This window comes from Podarcis pityusensis (genome assembly GCF_964106645.2).
Source record: "Podarcis pityusensis genome assembly, chromosome: 5".
NCBI lineage: Eukaryota > Metazoa > Chordata > Lepidosauria > Squamata > Lacertidae > Podarcis > Podarcis pityusensis.
In genome coordinates this window covers 30,274,787-30,295,311 of record NC_138032.1, presented here as the reverse complement: position 1 = coordinate 30,295,311, position 20,525 = coordinate 30,274,787, and the positions used below count along the sequence as shown (strand labels likewise).

Below are 20,525 nucleotides of genomic sequence, written 5' to 3'. Positions count from 1 at the left end.
GAAACCAAAGTACATTTGCATTTTATGTTTCTCAAAGTTTGAAATCTTGAATTTGAAGCAGCAGTGTACTGTGACATTTTCAGCATGCAGTGTATCTTTTGTATCCTGGACATTTATAGTATATGAGTCTAATAATAATAATTAATAATAGGAAATTCATTATTCATTTCCTCCCCAGTTGTTACACTTTATGCCACTCTAGGAGGCCCTGCGATAGTACATGGGTTAAATGAAACTGCAGTGACGACCATTATTACCAGCAGAGAATTGATGCAAACAAAACTGAAGGTAAGGATTGTCCTTGACTAGACAAATTGGTTGCATGTATCCAAATGTGGATTTTGTTTGTTTGTTTATTCAATTCTGTAGAGGAAAAGGTGATATACATATAGTGCAGGTTTTTTCTCTTGCTCTACAGATTTATGTTCTTATGTAACAGAAAATTATGGAAGTGTAAATGATTTGGATGCACCTATAGTTTCCATTTAAAAAAGGACTGTGATCCCCACCCCCAAAATGGTGCTTAACTCAATACAGTGGTACTTCTGGTTGTGAACGGGATCCGTTCCGGAGCTCCGGCCGCATCCCAAGGAATTCGCAACTGGAGGTCCTGCGCATGCGCACAGCAAAACCCGGAAGAATACTTCTGAGTTTGCCGTGTATGCATCCCGAAGGAGTCTGTTCCTGAAGGATACGTAACCAGAGGTGAACGCAACTAGAGGTACCACTGTACTAGATAGTCCTCTGACACTGACACACACTTCAGGGTATGTGGGCAATTTTTCATTCTTGCAAAGTGTCATGTACATGGACGGTGTGCTATGTATAAATGTTTCATATCCTAGTATTGTGGTAGTAGTTGTTGTTATATTTATTTATATCCTACCCTTAGTAGAGCTATGCTGCCCCATATCTTCCATTTGTGGCCTCTTGGCCCTGGATCAAGCCAATCTGCCCTGCTTGTAGCAACCTGGGAACCTACCACCCTGTCCTGGATCTGTCCCCAAAGCAAGTCAGGAGGTGCAGCTCAGGTGGAAGGTGGGGTTTGTGTGCTTCTGAATTTGTAATCTAGCTGCCATGGTTTGATCTTATATTGTAAAAAGCTGTGTACATCAGTTAGCCAGTAATACAGCCTAAACAATTTTAACAAGATTTGCTGGGGGGGGGGGAGGGGAGCCAGCAAACTTGTCAAGACGTGATGGTTGCTCTCTATTTGCTTTTAATTGAACGAAGCATGGAAAAATCATTGCAGATCTGAAGTTTCTTTCCATAAAAGGGTTTGTTAAATATCCTGTTTTTGAGCATTGGCTTCATAGGCCAACATCTTGACTCACAGTGTAACCATAAAAGCACTTTGGGGACCATATGTCTCCAAGTGTAATCTATATTATAATTCACTAAAAGTATTTGTAGCAGCAGAGCCAGGGAACCAAAAGATAAGATGGCTAGAGGAAGGAGTGGACAGAAGAAGAGGAAGAAGAAGACGAAGAAGAAGAAGAAGAAGAAGAAAGGATATATGGAGGAGGAGGAGAAGAAGAAGAAGAAGAAAGGATATATGGAGGAGGAGGAGAAGAAGAAGAAGAAGAAGAAAGGATATATGGAGAAGAATTCTGAGGGGAAATGACAAGCGAAATGGGCAGCTGAGAAAAGCCGTGCCTTTTTAAGTTCATCATTAGAACTTTAATGCACACCGTTTTTAGTGTCAGCAAGAATTGTTATAAATTACATTGATACTGTTTATTCCAAACATATTGAAATTTCACAACTGGCTGGTTGTGGTAGTAAATAGTAATTAATCAACTTGCCCTCTTTTTACCCACCCTTTACCATAAGGTTCCAGGAATAGTTAAAATGTGAAAATTAAATCTTAAAATTGGTTAAAACAATTTGCAACCAAAAGAATAGGGTTAAAACAAGTTACGACTGAAAGAATATACCTTAAAAATATATTAGCACTGTTAGCACTAAAGGTTAAGGGTAAAGGGACCCCTGACCATTAGGTCCAGTCGTGACTGACTCTGGGGTTGCGGCGCTCATCTCGCTTTATTGGCCAAGGGAGCCGGCGTACAGCTTCCGGGTCGTGTGGCCAGCATGACTAAGCTGCTTCTGGCGAACCAGAGCAGCGCACAGAAACGCCGTTTACCTTCCCTCCAGAGCGGTATCTATTTATCTACTTGCACTTTGACGTGCTTTCGAACTGCTAGGTTGGCAGGAGCAGGGACCGAGCAACGGGAGCTCACCCCGTCACGGGGATTCGAACCGCCGACCTTCTGATCGGCAAGCCCTAGGCTCTGTGGTTTAACCCACAGCGCCACCTGCGTCCCCACCTAGCAGCTTAGATGACATCAAATTAGCTTTTTTGAATGCGCTCTATTTACAGCAGGTTGAACTATTAAAGTATAGAACTGCAAATGTAGGGCATTATGATTATTATGATGGAAACAGTTAAACTGTTTGCCCCATCTTTTTCTGCAGAGTATTGCTTCTCAGATTCCTCTGATGCGCCATATTATTACTGTGGATGGCACACCAACAACATGGTCAGAATTCCCCAAAGGGGTAATCGTCCACACAATGGCATCTGTTCAAGCTATGGGAGAGAAAACAGAAAACTGTACGTATACCTTTTCCTTTTTCCTAATGATAGTATTTTCTTGAAAAAAGTGAAGGAAATCTAAGACATGATAATGCTAAATGTGGTTAATATCTTGCCAGTTATATTCTGCCCAGGGTATATGGTGGATGGGTGTTGTGTTGATAACTTATTATTTTTAGCGTATGTTTGTTTAATCAGGATACAGAGTTTGTGTAGCAGTATTTTTTAAAGAAAATAACTTCTAAGGAATACCTGATATCAGGTGAACCTACCAGTGGAAAGATGCATCCTGGTTGCTAGTAAAACATGAAGGGCAAATGAAGATTCCAGGGACTACTAGAAAATAAGATGGAAGCAGGAAAAATGTATTGTAGGGTAGCGGGAAACAGCAGCACTTTAGGACTTTCAGGGTTCCTGTTCCTTAGTGTCCAGAGAAACCACTTATCAGTCACAGCCCTGACTTCACTCATTGGCTTAAAATGGTGACATATAAAAATGTAGAACACATTAAGGTTTACAACAAGAATAACTTAGTAGTCAGTATTTTAGATTTTCAGAATCTTTCAATTTTGCTTTCTTTCAAATTGTTTTGACGCTTGCTTCTTTTTTGTTTAAGTTCCAGCCAACAAGCAGAAGCAGAGACCGTTGCCGTCGGACATTGCAGTAATAATGTATACCAGTGGTTCTACAGGTGTCCCAAAAGGCGTTATGATCTCGCATTGTAATCTTATTTCTGGTATAACTGGGATGGCTGAAAGGATTCCTAATCTTGGGTATGTAACACACGTAATCCTAAATGACGCTTTTATCACTTTATCACTAAAATTATTGAAATGAACACATTAGTGTATATGTTGTTAACGTCCTTAGAGAAATATAGTACAATGCTGGCTTTAGTTAAACTTCTGTTGCACAAAAAGAACCCCTACTGTAAGAACTCTTCATGCTCACCTAAAATGTTGGAATATATGTGGTCGAATTGTTCTGGTTTATGTTCTTTAGTATTGGATATTCAGAAAAGAGAAGTTCTGCGACTGTTTTGGAAGTCTGGCAAGAATACCATTTTCAGTACAAATAGATTGTCAGGAATGATAAATCACAAAAAAACCCAGACCTTTTTGCACTAGTGTGATTGTATTTTGCAAAGACAAACATGTTTATTGAAACCTCAAAGCTATTTGGAACAAGGGCTTTCCTGTAGCTTTGTTTACCCTTTGATAGTTGAAGCTTAAATATACTGCAGAGACACCCATCCATGGGCAAATGGGCGGGGGCGTCTACTTGCCAATACCTGAAATTGCAGTAACATCAAGTGACCTGTTTTTGGCCAAGCAGATTTTGAAATGAAGCCACGCCAGAAAAGTCACAGCACCAGTGCCTGCAACCTCCCTTTTGGCTTAGCCCTGTATTTACCTTCCCCGACAACTGATGTCCTATGACTTGGGCCTAGGGCAGATGAGTGTGTGATTTGGCCAAAACTGCCTCACAGGCCAAATGGGGAGACTTTGTGGACCAGAGGTCCCCCCCCCCGCAATGGTGCTGCATTTTATGTTAATTAAGTATGGAGATGAAATGTTCTGACTGATTTAAGAAGAAGAATGGTTAGTAGTCTTACTTCTGGTAAATCGTGCTGCCAGAATGCTTTACCACATGCATGAGGAGAATGTATAATTCAGCCTGCTCTTGTTTAAATATGACAATATGCCAGCATTGCAAAGTTGTTGTGCCAGGATGCTCTTTAGATTATAATGCTGCTGCAGTCTCAAGCAGTGGGTTGACACAACTTGGCACAGAGTTTATCGTAATCTCTCTCTTATTCCCTTAGAGAGAAAGATACTTACATTGGATACTTGCCACTTGCTCATGTTTTGGAGTTAAGTGCTGAACTTGTTTGCTTGACTCACGGATGCCGTATTGGCTACTCATCACCTCAAACATTAAGTGATCAGGTAAGGGTCTCCCACTTCCAATCAAATCAGACCATAGCACGGTTTTTAAAAGCACGTTTTTCTACTACACAAATTCCCCATCTGACACCCCACACTAAAAGGAGAGAAAGCTGAATAAGCACACAGTCTGCTTTGCTTAGACCTTGTATCAATGGCGGCTTCTTCATGGGAGTCAGTAGTTCTGATCTACTATGCAGCAATGATTCATTTATGAATCTGCCTTAGTTCAGCGGAAACAAAAAAAGCACTTTAAGGGTATTTACAAGGAAGGGTTGCCTGCCCAAAGATGAAGGTAAAGAAGTGGTGTTTCTGTCCTAAAAGAAAGTTCTTTGTATTATTTGGGCAATTTGTTTTAAGCATGGAAACTGAGTGCACTTTACCCTTATAATTTGTGCACGTTCTGCCCTGATACTGCCTGGCATGTAAGTGCTTAATAAACACACAAGCATAACGTGACTAATCCCCCCCCCTTTTTTTCAAAATCTGCATCATCCACTCTCCAACTGTACACACAACATTTTGTGTCCAACTACCCACTGAAAACAACCTTGGATCACAGTATCAAATTATGCATTTTTAAACTTGTCTAAAATATATGTGAAATTAAGTATTTGTCTACTTAAGAGATACCCTCTTAAGTACCCTGTTTCAATATCTCTGACGAAAATATGTCGTAGATGCTTTCTGACCCAGCGCTATGGTGAAACATGATTTCTTTTCAGCGTGTGCATCTTTTACGCCGAGCAAACAAGAGGATTTTTGATGAAGACTAACTTAAGGTTACATGTTGCTTTATTCACTTCTCTTTTAGTCCTCTAAAATAAAGAAAGGAAGTAAAGGTGATGTTTCTGCACTGAAGCCAACTCTAATGGCAGCTGTGCCGGTAAGTTGTGCATTTGAAGCCTGCCTTTTTCAAGAGTTACATACGATGAGATGATGATTTGAAGGTAGTATAGTACCTTAGGAATTTCTCTATTGCCTGCTTAAGCGGTTCCCATGTAATCCTTCATTCCACTATGGGACTGTGCATGGGAATAATATGCAGGATCTCATGACAGGTCTGTAGTTGCTTCACTAAATGCCTCCTGCTTCTGGAACTTCCCTGAAATATCCACATGGTTGGGTGAATTCATGTTTTCAATCAACAACAATGATAAAACTAATCCTGCCAATTTATATTATTAATAAGTTGCTTAAAACATAGTATTAATATTTACTGTGACATGTTTCCTGACAATCACAAGTGGAATAAAGCTTATTTTCCTCCTCTCGCCTCCTCAGTGCAGCCCCTCAAAAAGTAGTATGAGCAGATAGATTTGAGGGGGAAACAGTTAACGTTTGAAGTTGTTTTATGCCAAGCTTTCTGTTATAGTTCATGCTGTGTATCAAGGGCGGGGAACTGCTGGCCCACAGGCAAAACTTGACATGCCAGGCCTCCCCATTTGTCCCACCAGGCCATTTTTTAGGAAGCCATGTCCACCCACTCTAGACCTCTAGACCTGAAATTGTCCATGATGTTGGTAAGGATGGGGCTTCAGAGGAACAGTTGGGAGCTTAAAGTGAGCTCTGGTGAGAGCACACCTTGCTGAAGGAGGGGGAAGCTGTTTCCATTCAGTTGAAACTTCTCCCAGTGCTGCTCTTTGAACCTCCAAAAGCTGGCGGTTAAAGTGTTGTACTGTTTGAAAGCCCTTTCCCAAACAGTCCTGCACTGCTCTTTAAAACCTCTGTGCTGCTCCTCAAACCTCTGAAGACTTTGGAAGCAGTGCAGAATGGTTAGGGAAAGGGCTTTTAAACAGCCCTTTGTAAACAGCACGGCACTGTTCCTAATGGCCCTGTTTTAGGAGGTTTCAGGAGCTACGTGGGGATGTTCGCAAAGGGCTTTCAAGCAGCCCTACACTGCTCTTTGAACTCCTGAAAACCAAAGCCCACCTGTCAAATTTGGCCTGCCCCCTCTAATGTTCTCTAATACTAATACCCTCAGAGACCTGTGCAGTAAATCGAAATGTATCGCCTGTTGTTGGCTTGCTTTGATATGCCTAATTCATTTCTGTATCTAGGAAATCATGGATCGAATCTACAAAAATGTCATGAATCGAGTTAACGAAATGTCCAATTTCCAACGTAATCTGTTTATATTGGCTTATAATTACAAGATGGAACAGATTTCAAAAGGCTACACTACTCCATTGTGTGACAGGTAGGTAACTGATGGAGTGGTGTGCGTGTTTTTCCCCTTAAGGGGTGAAGATTTTACTTGGGGAGATGGACGGATGAAGAGCGGCCTGCATGGCTGAATCTGTCACGGAACCAGGACACTTTTGCTGGCTATTAGAAGACAGGGCTAGGTAGCAATACACAAATCTGGTAGTCTGGATGGGGGGGATAGGTACCTTAATTAATGATCAAAACCAGTACTTTGAATTGAGCCTGGAAATAAATTGAAGAGTATTGCCGTTGTTTTCTGAGTGTCTTTGGGCATATTTCTGTGGGAAAGCAGCATGCAAATTTAAACAGTAAAAATAATAAGGTATTTAAAAGAAAGAAAAAAACATTTATATTACTCAGTTGCCTCGTCTGTATTGCCCGGTCTGTATTCCCTCTCATCTGCCTTTGTTTATAAACTTACACACACTTTCTAGGAAGTACGGTAATTCCCATTAAAATCAGTGGGACTTGCTTCTCCATAAGCATGCATAGAATACATCATTTTTTAAAAATATGATCCCTTTCCATAGAAAAACCATGCTCAAAGTGGCTAACTACAGGAGTAGTTATAAATAATAAGCAAAACACATCAAAAAGTATACAAAATCGAACAGTTTCCACATAAATTGTGCCATATATGTTGCAGAACTTGCTATGTGCAGTGATTTCCGTGTCTTCTTTATTATTGATATTATTTTTATTGAGCAATAAAAACATACTCTCAACCTTTTTAGACTTATTTTCCGGAAAGTCCGGATGCTGCTGGGTGGGAAGATTCGGGTCTTGTTGTGTGGAGGAGCTCCACTTTCTGCAGCAACTCAGAGATTCATGAACATCTGTTTCTGTTGCCCAGTGGGACAGGGCTATGGACTAACAGAATCCTCTGGGGCTGGAACGATAACAGAAGGTAAGTGGCGGGTTTAGGTTGAGTTGCCAATCCAGGTGTAGAGCTTTAGTTAGGTGTTACCAGTAAAGTCATAGTACTTTACTCCAAAATCTCTGTAAAGTTGACGTGTATTTTAATATGGAATTTTCTTCTATAATAATGTATTTTTAACTGCTGATTTGTCAGTCTTTTAGTTCAGCTTGTTTTTACACCTGACTTTGCTTGATAATTATTAATGTCTAGTTTAGAGGTTTTTATGATTTAAACGGTATACAAATTCTATTAAATAAATAAAAACAAATGGTGCATGAGGTATTCAAAGAAATATTTCGATGGTTTCTAAGCTGTACTTCTTGAGTTCCTAATGATGTTTTATTTTCCAAAATTTCAGTTTGGGACTATGCCACAGGCAGAGTGGGCGCACCCTTGGTTTGCTGTGAAATCAAGCTCATGAATTGGGTAGAAGGTGGGAAGTTCTTTATTCAATGTGTGATTATTATCCTTTTGTTTGAAGACAGACTAAAGCATTTTGTTTAAATCGAATACTGTGGCAGTGATCCAGTGAGCTCTTTATTAACATGCTTCCAAAGGCTGGCTTGCTGGTGGCTGGACTAAAAGCAACTCCCTCTGATGTTTCATAAACTACCTATGAGAGCAGAACTAGTCCTAACATCAGAGATCATTTATCAGCTTTCCCATGATGATATTTCCCCTGCATTAGCTTTAAAAACAGCCAGTGGCACCTGATTTGGGTTGAAGATGTAGCCCTGCATTTAATGATCCTTTTCCTTTGACTATTTCCAAGACTGTGAAGCAGCCCACTGAAACTCTTAGCAACAGGTGGAGGGGAGGAAACAGCGACGTCTCTGAGAGAGAAAATTCGGCTTGGGAGGACATGTGTTAGGCGCATAGTACCCCAAATGCAGGTCCTCTCTGCTACACATTCTTCCATGCCTTATGTTCCATGGTGAAAAGCTTGAGGTCAAGAGGCAGGTTGCTTGTTTTCCTCCAGCGTCACTGCCAGCTGAATATCACCCATGATCTGCGTTCCATGCCATCTGAGGAAAGAGAGCTAAAACCCCTTTGCTCAGCTCACCCTTCCCTTGAAACCTTCCCCCCCTCCCGCAAGGTGCACTTTATCAATTAGCACAAGGTTTTGTTTGTGTCTTCTCAAAAAGTAGTAGTCGGTGGAGAGACAGCTTAGTCAATTAATTGAGCAAAAAGAACAAAGGGTTAAACACAATCCTTTTTCCCTGTCTCTAATTACATTTCCTAAGACTGGAAACTTATGATCTCTTGCTATTCTGCACAATATCGTACTGCTGCCTCTCTCCCAGGTGTGAAGTGTTTTAAGTCTCCATAGAATTCCCCCTTAAATAGCCCACACATAGCTAGATACTGGTAGGTAGCCGTGTTGGTCTGATGCAGAAGAAATATATATATAAAAATAAAAAATTGTCCAGTAGCACCTTAGAGACCAACTAAGTTTGTGCTTGGTATAAGCTTTCTTGTGTATGGACACTTCTTAGTTGGTCTCTAAGGTGCTGCTGGACAATTTTTTCTTATTTTTTAAATATATTTTTATAGCTAGATACTGCTAGTCTTCCCCTGTCTGCCCTGTGTAGGTTATAGGCACAAGGGGTTTTTGGAGCTCTTATTTCCCATCTTTCAGACAAGAGAAATGTCAACCTAGGAACATAAGAACCTAGGAACATCTACTCCAACATCCTGTTCTCATGGTGTCCAACCAGCCATACATGCCAAACTCATAAGCAGGACCTGAGCACCAGAGGACTCTTCTCTCCTGTGGTTTCCACCAGTTGCAACTTATGGAAGGCAAATGAGTATGGATGCATTCCATAAGAAATAGGAATCCTGAATTCATGCTGGGAAGAAATGATACATTGGTTTTCTAGCAGAACATCTTGTGTCAGTTTTTCAATAAATCACCTGTCGTGTTGTGCACAGAAATGTTGGAATAAATATTCTTAAAAGAAAGGGCAAGAAGATCAGCAATATTTTCAGCGTATTTGTTCTATTTTCAGCAGTCTGGAGAAATAATCCAAGCACTATATATTTTTGTTTCTCTTTTAAATTATATTATAAAGTCTGCTAGATAAAGAAATATTAACGAAGAGAAACATACACAAGGACTTGCAATGCTTCAAAATGCTGGATTCACTAAAGTTCAGTGTAAACTGCATTTGATTTGTTTCCCTGCTTACTTTGAGCCTCATGATGGAAACTGTGAGTCATTGTTAATGAGATAAATGTAGACAACTAGGTCTATAAAACTGGCACCCTAGCAGCTGTGTGTTAGAGTGAATTGTTTGGATTCAGATGTGGAAGACTTGGGCTCAAAATCTTGTTCTTAGGCATTGCTTTCAGGGCCACTGCACATACTAACCTCTGTGTTGAGAAACGTAATCTGCATATTGGAAGAGCACATGTTTTGCCCCATTGCATCATATATCCTTTTCTATTTTGCTAAGTGTGTGTGAAGTGGCATCTCATTTCATCTGTTATCTAAATAACCTGTACAATCTCTAGACAGCTTTTGAAGTTCAAATTGATTCATTCGCATCCTGTGCTCCCTGAAATTGGCTTGTCTGGGGTCAGGAGACACCCCAGAACAGCACACAAGGGAGGAAAGGGGGATTGTTCTATCTGGCAAGCTGTAATACTTGCGCTGTTGGAACATTCATCACAGTGCAACAGTGAATTCCACCCAAAGTTCTCTTCCTCTGCACATCCTCAGTGGTTTGGGCATTGTAACATTCTGAGGTATTATTGCTTACGCTTTTCAAGTTTATGTTGCCTTGAAACATAGCATAACATATTTTGGAATGTGGCTACTCTGTATTTTAAAAATATACTGTAAATATTTACACATTAAAACCCCCCCTTCATGGAATTTATATTATAGGTGGATACTTTAACACAGACAAACCATATCCTAGAGGTGAGATTGTTATTGGAGGTCAGAACATAACTATGGGCTACTACAAAAATGAAGAACGAACCCGAAGTGATTTCATGGTAGATGAGAATGGACAGAGGTGGCTCTACACTGGTGACATTGGGGAATTCCAGGCAGATGGTTGTCTAAAAATTATTGGTGAGTTAATCCTGTAATATTTGACTGAGCTAGACTATTGCAGTAATACCATTTCATGCCATGAACATGGTTTTTCTATGATTTATATGAGCATGTTCAAGATTTAAATGCATGTTGTGGGACTTTATGAAGTCACTAGACAAAAGGTTTAATGCAAGATCATTTTTTTAAAAAGTCCAGCCCATGATTGATCTGTTGAAGGGCTAAGCACATTAGCAGAAGTTAACCACAGAAATCCAGTCTAGATAATTAAATCTCAGATTTCCCTGAAGAGGGAGTGATTACGGAATTCTGTGAAGCTGGTCCTGAAGACCTTCGCTTCATTACTGTATTTTAGTTTTTACTATTATATTGATGATTAGGCTTTTGGTGTTAGGAAATGGATATCTTAAATGGTTTCATATTGTATAGGATTTGGATGGTTTCGTATATCTTTGTGAGCTGCTTTGTGGAGTGTGGTTCACAAAAGGCAGAATAGAAATCCGTTAAGTAAATAAAAATAAAAGAAACTCCACGTCTGCAGTGAGTCTCCTCCTGTACACCTGTGTTTAATGTATTCTGAACTTTTAATGAATATCACATTAATTTTATTTCTCCTTTTTATAGATCGGAAAAAAGATCTTGTAAAACTTCAAGCGGGAGAATATGTTTCTCTCGGTAAAGTTGAAGCTGCTTTGAAGAATCTTCCACTGATAGATAATATTTGTGTATATGCGAGCAGGTAAGACAGCCCATGTAATCTTGCGTTTGTGCTAGAGCAGTGTTTGCATCTAGAAACTTTTATATGCTTTTAGCTGAAAAGTTATCACATGCCCTTTTGAATTTGCATAGACTTGATAGGAGAATAAATTCCTTCTGATCCATTCATCACCAGCTGGTGAATCAATGGCAAAGAAGAAGAAAAATTAAAGCTAGCTGTGAGTTACTGTCCAAAAACATCCATATTTAATTGTCTTTGAAGGGAACTGCTAATAGGTTTTTGTCCCAAGACCAACTGCTGAATTGGTTTACAGAACTCCCATAAGCTTAGATCTTGGCTACATGTTACAGCTGTTCACACTGGAAGCAGATACTGGAATCCTGAAGCTCTCCTTCCCACATCTTGTCCTGTCGGGCAAGGAGAAATGGAGTGTCTTCAAGCCCAGGCTCACCCATTGCCTTTCCCTGATCTCCTAGGAAGGAGGAAGGGTACCGAGCAAATGAAGAGAGTAGGAAATAGCTTTTTGCCTGACAGAGGTGTTTTGTTTTCATAGAATCATAGAATCATAGAATCATAGAGCTGGAAGAGACCACAAGGGCCATCGAGTCCAACCCCCTGCCAAGCAGGAAACACCATCAGAGCACTCCTGACATATGGTTGTCAAGCCTCTGCTTAAAGACCTCCAAAGAAGGAGACTCCACCACACTCCTTGGCAGCAAATTCCACTGTCGAACAGCTCTTACTGTCAGGAAGTTCTTCCTAATGTTTAGGTGGAATCTTCTTTCTTGCAGTTTGGATCCATTGCTCCGTGTCCGCTTCTCTGGAGCAGCAGAAAACAACCTTTCTCCCTCCTCTATGTGACATCCTTTTATATATTTGAACATGGCTATCATATCACCCCTTAACCTCCTCTTCTCCAGGCTAAACATGCCCAGCTCCCTTAGCCGTTCCTCATAAGGCATCGTTTCCAGGCCTTTGACCATTTTGGTTGCCCTCCTCTGGACACGTTCCAGTTTGTCAGTGTCCTTCTTGAACTGTGGTGCCCAGAACTGGACACAGTACTCCAGGTTTTTGTTCATTTTAATCTAGTGCGTCCTGTGGAAAGTGCAATTGCAAATCTTCATTGTTCCCCATCAACTCCTACTGACACTTAACAAACAAGATTTAACTAATCAGTAAGATTTAACATCCTGCCAACCTAGCAGTTCGAAAGCACCTCAAAGTGCAAGTAGATAGATAGATACCGCTCTGGTGGGAAGGTAAATGGCGTTTCCGTGCGCTGCTCTGGTTCGCCAGAAGCGGCTTAGTCATGCTGGCCACATGACCCGGAAGCTGTACGTCGACTCCCTTGGCCAATAAAGCGAGATGAGCTCCGCAACCCCAGAGTCGGTCACGACTGGACCTAATGGTCAGGGGTCCCCTTTGCCCTTTTAAGATTTAACAATTGTCTCTTTGCCTGAAAAAAAGTATTTCCTGCTCCTTTGGTTTCCCAGGGGCTCTGTTGCTGAGGGTCTTTAAAGGTTTGTTCCTGTAATGTCAAACCATGGTTTTGGTTTTATGTCTGAGCAAGTCTGATACGATGGCTTTACAGTGTAAACTTGCCATGGGGTGCACGCTGCAATAGTAACTCTTTGGCAAAAGTAACATGTGCTCCACTCTATACTTGGGCATAAGTTTAGGAAAAAATGTGATCCATGTACAGTGGTACCTCGGGTTAAGTACTTAATTCGTTCCGGAGGTCCGTTCTTAACCTGAAACTGTTCTTAACCTGAAGCACCACTTTAGCTAATGGGGCCTCCTGCTGCCGCCGCGCCGCCGGAGCACGATTCCTGTTCTTATCCTGAAGCAAAGTTCTTAACCTGAAGCACTATTTCTGGGTTAGCGGAGTCTGTAACCTGAAGTGTATGTAACTTGAAGCGTACGTAACCTGAGGTACCACTGTATAGTAAAATACGAAAAGTTGCATAAAGCCAAGAAGAAATATAAACATCAGTCTGAAATGGTGTGCATCTCTCTCACTCTCTCTCTTTAGTTTCCAGTCTTACGTCATTGGATTTGTTGTGCCAAACCATAAAGAACTTAAAGAGTTAGCACGAAAGAAAGGATTTAAAGGAACTGTGGAGGAGATATGTAACAGTCCTGAAATGGAAAAAGAAGCACAGAAGATTATAGCTGAAGCTGCTCACATAGGTAAGCAAAGTTGCAAAGTAAAATGCAGAATAACTGTTAATTAAAGAAAGGTATCAGAAAAGTGATAGGATCTTCTTGAAAAGATTAGATTCGTTTTCATCACCACTAGTTGTTGAGGAATTGCTTAAAAAGCAACAATTAAAAATTACAGAAGAGCTTCATCTGCTTTCCCACATCCTGTTTCCCACACTAGCCAACCACATGCTTTCAGGAAGTTCACAACCAAGGCATTAAGGCAACAGCTCTTCCCTGCTGTTGCTGTTCATATTCCCCATTCACATACTCATCTTCCATGAATGTGACTAATCTTCTGTTGAAGACCTCTAAGCTCATGTTCATCACCACATCTCATTGCATGGGATTCCACAAATTAATGATTCATTGTGTAAAATACCTCATTTGTCTGCCTTGAATTTGCTGCCCATTTCTTTCATTGGATGACACCAACTTTAGTACAGTATTGTCAAAGCGGGAAGAACTTGCTTTCTTTCTGCACCCCATACCTGTTTTTCAAAACCTCTGTGATTCCCATTTTTCTAAGCTAAACACCCAAAATGTTTTAGCCTTTCCTCAGAGGGGGTGATGCTGCAGTTCCTTGATTGTTTTGGTTGACCTTTTTCTGCACCTTTCCCAGCTCTGTGCTGTCCTCTTTGTAATACACTGTATAATTGGATGTTTTTTCTCTCTCTGTTATTGTAGCTAATCTGGAGAAATTTGAAATCCCACTCAAAATTCGTTTGAGCCCTGAACCTTGGACCCCAGAGACGGGCTTGGTGACAGATGCCTTCAAACTAAAACGGAAAGAGCTTACTGCACACTACCAGGAAGATATTAATCGAATGTATGGAACAAAAATAAAATAATGGTTTTTTTTCTTGCACCACTTTGCTATGGTGAGCTCAGATCAAATAGGAAATACTTGAATCACATGTCTCATCACTTGGGACCAACATTAAAAACATCTTTATTCACTCTCAGCTTATGCTGTTTCTTCTGATAATATCAGCGTCTTTAACTGGCAGGATTAGTAAAATGTTAAGGCAGAAAATTGGTGTCTGTCTCCTTTTCCCCTCCCTTAGTTTTTTTCTGCTACCTTGTCAGTGAGTGGATTTTCCTAAACGTCCTTTTGGGCTAACCTGATTTTGAAGCCTCAAGTTTTTAAACCTGATTTATAAATCCTGTATAATGTTTCCATTCGTAACTTTTTGAAGTTTGGATATATAGAGGGAGAACTTGGCTATATACAAAATGATTAGTTTGGGGGCCTTTTTTTACGTAAATATTTAAATATTAAAGAGGTATCAATGTGAAATTATGTACAATGAAATGACTTATAGGTGAAAATCATTGTTGGCCAGAACACCAGATTATTTGTTGCTGTGCAATTGTTTTGTATAAAATTGCAAGAGAAATAGTCTGATATTCTGACTTATAAAGTAACAGCTGAAGTATGTGCCTGACAATTTCCTCCTACATATATATTTTATTTTTATCTGAAATAAGGAAAAATGGTCATGGCAAAGTGCTCTATATAAGCAGGCCTTCCTGCATAACAAGGGTGAACGAGACTTGAGTCATGCAAAGTATGTTCTAACACAGCAGATGTGACACCTGTGAATAATCTGTTTAACAGACATAGTTCAATTTTGAAAATATATTGAGGCCATTTTATAAAGAAATTGACTTGGTAAAACTAGTGACAACTCAGTTTTAAATGAATTGCATTCTGATTGACAATGTCCTTTACTAAGATGGGACTTTTATGTGTGTTGATTTTTATCTGCTTTACAATTCAGGCTGCTTCTCTCTTTTTTTATTATTATTATGTGCGTATAAATCAGCAGTTACAGTCCAGTTCAGGTCTAGCTGAAGCCCAAATGTTTTAAGAACACAGTCGATTGCGACGTTCTCCTGCACAAGCCTAGCCAAAATGGATTTGAATTGCATGTGTGTGTGTGTAGAGGGTTTGCACAAGATAAATTCATGGTGGATTGTGCCGTTGGAGAACATTTTCAAATGTACTGATGGTGATTTGTTTACTATTGTCTGTCTCAATGTCATGGGTGCTGATGGAAATGTCGTCTTTAATTATCCCATTGTTGGTACCTTACTCCTGAACGCAAGTTACTTGGGCATAGAATTTGCTGTTTTTTGTTTCGTTTCAAAAGAAAACATTCTTCCAGATTAAGCGTATTTGAGCTAATAACCTTGAGTCACATTTTTTTTGGGTCATTGTTGTGCCCAAAATCTGCAGTTTGAAAATGTGTTCCTTTGTGTGCTTCATTATAAGTACTACCATTGGGCTCCAGTCCACATGCTCTGGTGTGCGCACAGATAACTGTAGAAGCAGAACAGGACGGACTGTAGAATTGGGGAAAGCAGTGTGCAGGCAGTGGCATGGGCACGCTGCGCTTTTCCTGACATTGAAGTGGTGGCGCAGCCCCTGCTGATTCAGTTCTGTGTGGGCATCTGAGGGTTAACTGGAGTTCCAGATTGTTATAATGTGTTGAGAAAGTTTTAAGTGCCACATAAGGTCTCAGTCTGGAAAACCTTTCAATATTTGGTTCATCTACTTACACGCCCCCCCCCCCCGGCAATATTACAAATATAATTGCTATGGTCAACTTGAGAATATAGAAGATGTAGAGTAATTGATATCCAATTGTGACATCCCACAAATGAGATTTCTCCTTCCTCTCCTCTTCCCTACAACCCCTTTGTGGGCCCCCCCCCCCAATGCTACTGGGTTGGGTGATCCTCTGGAGCAGGTTGGGGGCTGGGAATGTGTGTGTGGGGGGGGGAGGCATATCTGCTGGTGCAACGGTTGATCTCTCCCATACACGAGTAAGTCTGTTGTGTGGAAGAGGCTTTAATTTGAAAAGGTTTCTATCAAATTACAAAAACAGTGGCCTTGGACCTATATCTTGGTAGTAGGGCATTGGATATTCAGATTTTGGACACTATCTGGCCAGCATTAAGCACTTTAAAACCCATTGATGGAGAATTAAAGCTTGCTTCTCTCCCACTGAAAACAATGGAGCTTACAAATGCTTAATTTTGGTTGAATCATGCCCATCCTTTACTTGAAAAAAATCTGTGGCCACAGATTCTTAAAAAGCTTTAATTGGGGAGGCAAATTAACTATTGCATTTTAATTAGAAAAAAATTACAGAATGTGTATAGAGTGATATGTTCTCCTAATGTATGGAGTTCTATTGCAAAGTGTCAGGTAGGTTTCTATAATTAAAATGAGTTGGCTCACTAATTGAAGATACTACTGTATTCCTTGGGAACTCATTTAATGCATTAGGATTTTGCATTTGGTTTATTCTTTTTATGTTATAAAACGAAATAGGCTGGTGGAATTATCTAAATCTGCCTTCCCCAACCTGCTGTTCACCTGATTTTCTGGACTACAACTCCCATCACCCCCCCAGCCAGCAGGGCCAGCATGGTCCAACAATGCCTGGAAGGCACAAGGTTGGGGCAGCCCGATCTAAGCTAAGATACAAGATCCCACAGTTGCAAATGAGTAATTGAAGTTCATTTTTTTAATTTTCGAAATCACTTTGGATATCATTTTAAAAATTACGGTGTTTAAGTTGCCTTGGCCATGAAAACTCATTTGGAGAAAAATAAGGTAGATGGGTGTTAAAAATATTTCTTTCATCTTGAATTGCTCAATTTCACATTTATCTAGTTCCTCTATTGTGCTTAAAAATGTTACACACCTTTTTTAATAACAGTTTGTGGGAAATAGCATTTGTGACACAATCCAGAACTAATTGAAATCAATAGATTGATCAGTCCATTGAGTCCAGTGGGTCTGCTCTGAGAATGACAAACGTTAGATACTGCCCTCTGTTTTTTAAAAACGTTAGATGACACATTTCTGATTGTATGGGTTCAACCGTGTCATTAAAACAGATGGATTTTTAAAATCATTGCTAACATATCTCTGAGAATTCTCACAAATTAGTTTTCTGAGCATCGCTGTGCTCTCTTTATTGGAGAAATGTTGTATATGACAGCTATTGTTTGCAGTGAAGATACCAAATGGCCTAACATGTGGCTACATGGAATAGCTTCTTATTTCCATTGAATGGTTTTCATGCTGGAGGGTTCTTTATGCTTTTTTAGATTCAGGTACTAAAGCAAAGAACCAAAGTGAAAAGACTATGGGCCATAAATAGTCTTTGATCACCAAAATTAAAGGAGTGGGGTTTTTTGGGTTTGTTTTTTGGCAGTCTCTTTTTTATTTTCCTTGTTTGTGCTGCAGTATCTTCTAGGCTGTTGAACTGTGAGCATTCTTTTATCCCTCTGGCTGCATGCCGTTGTGGCTGGTCTGCAGCAGGACCAGAAGTAGAAGTGAGCACAGGCAGTAGGCCTTCCTTAGCAACCAGACCTGGAAACACAGTTGTGTAGCTTCAGAAACTTAAGAGCCTTGCCATTTAAAAAAAAGCCATTGCTAGACATTGCATGGCAACTGTGTGTAAACATCTTTTTGAAAAAGAAAAGAGCTGCAGAGGAGAAGTCCTTCTTGAGCTTTGACCTTCAAGCAGTTTTCTGCTTCCCTCTATCACCACTTTTCTACCCACACAGCAAAAAGATATTTTGAAAAGCAGTTGAGAGAAGCAGTCCTGAATTAAAGAAATGGGCTGGAGTGAGACAGGGTTCAGCAATTCCTCCCTCTGCTTAAGAGTACAGCTCCCGTAGCTGCTTCCCCACATTTTCCAAAATAGTAGTAAGATGGTTATGTAGCTATATGCTACTTTAGCTTTGACCCACAGGCACATTTGGGACCATTCGCTTCCTGTCTCAGTGAAAAGATGTAGTTTTGAAAGATGGATTTCAGCAGTAAATGTGATTAAGACTTCCTGCTGCCAAGGGGGATCTATCTTCCCATAGGATTCCACATTGCTGTGGGATCTGGTGAATAATATGACCACCTGCATGTGAGTGATCCTGTGGATCTTGCCAGCTTAAAACCACAAAGGTTCAAGCCACAAGAATGTGATTTCCACAGGACTGCAGGTGAGGGAAGAGGTCCATAGTCATTCAAGATAGAAACTATGGGGAAACAGAATGAACTGTAAAAGTGCCACATTTAAAAAAAAAAGTTCAGGGTTTAAAAAATCAATACATTTTGCCCCAGATACTGCATGTATCCTTGAACAAGGAGAAGCAAAGCTTCATGTGGAAATGAATGCAAAAGAAACTGCTTCCTGTCATTCATTTCACCAGGTCTTGTGATGGAGCCCCATGCAAACTCTGTAGAAAAGAATAAAGCAGCAGTGATTGTACCCTTTTATGTCAGGAAACACTTTTTATGTGGTTTTACTGATGCTGCTGCTATTGCAGTTTACAATTAATACATCTATTTACCTCAAGGGGAAGCTGTCTTTTTAGCAGTAAAATAATTCGCTGAAGTTAAAGCTAAAAGCAGTGTGCAATTAAAACTCAAAATGAAGCCTACAAGTGTTCTCTGGGCTTTTGCTTTTTAGCAAAGATGAGAAAAATGTATAGAGTTGAAATAAAAACTTCCTTGAGCCTATAATGCTTGAGAATTTATGCAGCAAATTCAGCAGAATAGAAATCCTTAGAAAATAACTGTTGGCTGCAAAAATTCCACAAGCTGGGTTTTCTTTCTTCCTGCTTTAAGACTTCCACTTCACCCATTTGACTAATTTTTGAAATTTTTAAAGTAAATGTAATGTGTGTGTTCTTCTGGGCTTGTATGAAAATTGTTTGCATTTGTTGTCTTCTAAAGTGGCAAAAGGAGAGAACTGTTTTAAAAGGCTGTACACATATTAGACCAAGCTGAAAACATAACTGGATGACCAGTTGTTCATTGTACTAATTGATTATTTAATGTAAATTCATTCATCTTGGTTGTTATTCTGAACTGCCTGAAAATGTGTCTGTCATAACTTGAGTTATATTGTATGAATTATTTATTTGTAATTGGACATTTACACTTCAAAAATAAAATTAAAATTGAGTTTCACAAGTTAAATTGCTTCCTGTTTTGTATTTTTCTAGAGAGTCACCCTGAAGGGCCTTTAACCCTATTCCTTGCTTCATAGAATTAATGACAGTGCAAGCTTATATATTATATGCCTGCTCCATGGGAATTACCTCCAAGTAAGTGCATGCCTAGGACTTGCTGATCAGAAGGTCGGCGGTTCGAATCCCCGCGACGGAGTGAGCTCCCGTTGCTCGGTCCCTGCTCCTGCCAACCTAGCAGTTTGAAAGCACGTCAAGTGCAAGTAGATAAATAGGTATCGCTCCAGCGGGAAAGTAAATGGCATTTCCGTGCGCTGCTCTGGTTTGCCAGAAGTGGCTTAGTCATGCTGGCCACATGACCCGGAAGCTGTACACCAGCTCCCTCGGCCAATAAAGCAAGATGAGCGCCGCAACCCCAGAGTCTGCCACGACTGGACCTAATGGTCAGGGGTCCCTTTACCTTTTTACCAAGTGCATATACCAGCCTTTCTCAACCTTGGGTCCCTAGATGTCAAGACCCCAAGGTCTCCCTTTATGTCGAATAATAACACCTGGACACAGTATATTAGGGTAAATGGGCAAATTTGGGCCACAACTTTATTGGTTACAGAATGTGAGCGGTATTGGCTTAGGAATTGGCACTGAACTGACTATATCTGACTCCTGCCTGCCATGCAGGTAGTCCAGTTGGGGTAGGGGAAGCCCTGTTGATGTACATCAACTAAGAATTCCCCCCAGTGTCCCCGATGGGGTTGTGGCATGGCCCTAGCCCCTACCCGGGCTTCGGACAAGATCCACGCTCCCAGATCCCTTTAACGAAATACCCTTAAAATGGAGGAGCAAGTGATGGCCACACCTCCCCTCTCCCAAACCAG

General features: G+C 40.4%; 1 protein-coding gene across 6 annotated transcripts in view; it reads left to right on the top strand.

Moving 5' to 3' along the window:
• ACSL3 (acyl-CoA synthetase long chain family member 3) overlaps window positions 1–19,660 on the top strand; it is a 53,759-nt gene extending 34,099 nt beyond the window's left edge. For all 6 annotated transcript variants that reach the window (XM_081006896.1, XM_081006895.1, XM_081006893.1 and 3 more), the window contains 12 exons: window positions 179–288; window positions 2,476–2,614; window positions 3,213–3,369; window positions 4,422–4,545; window positions 5,357–5,428; window positions 6,603–6,742; window positions 7,485–7,657; window positions 8,028–8,102; window positions 10,563–10,754; window positions 11,361–11,475; window positions 13,487–13,644; window positions 14,344–19,660. In XM_081006896.1, the coding sequence (XP_080863022.1) occupies window positions 179–288; window positions 2,476–2,614; window positions 3,213–3,369; window positions 4,422–4,545; window positions 5,357–5,428; window positions 6,603–6,742; window positions 7,485–7,657; window positions 8,028–8,102; window positions 10,563–10,754; window positions 11,361–11,475; window positions 13,487–13,644; window positions 14,344–14,507 (1,619 nt within the window). In that variant the 3' untranslated portion in view covers window positions 14,508–19,660. The remainder of the gene's footprint in view (window positions 1–178; window positions 289–2,475; window positions 2,615–3,212; window positions 3,370–4,421; window positions 4,546–5,356; window positions 5,429–6,602; window positions 6,743–7,484; window positions 7,658–8,027; window positions 8,103–10,562; window positions 10,755–11,360; window positions 11,476–13,486; window positions 13,645–14,343) is intronic.
• Window positions 19,661–20,525: the final 865 nt, after the last annotated feature.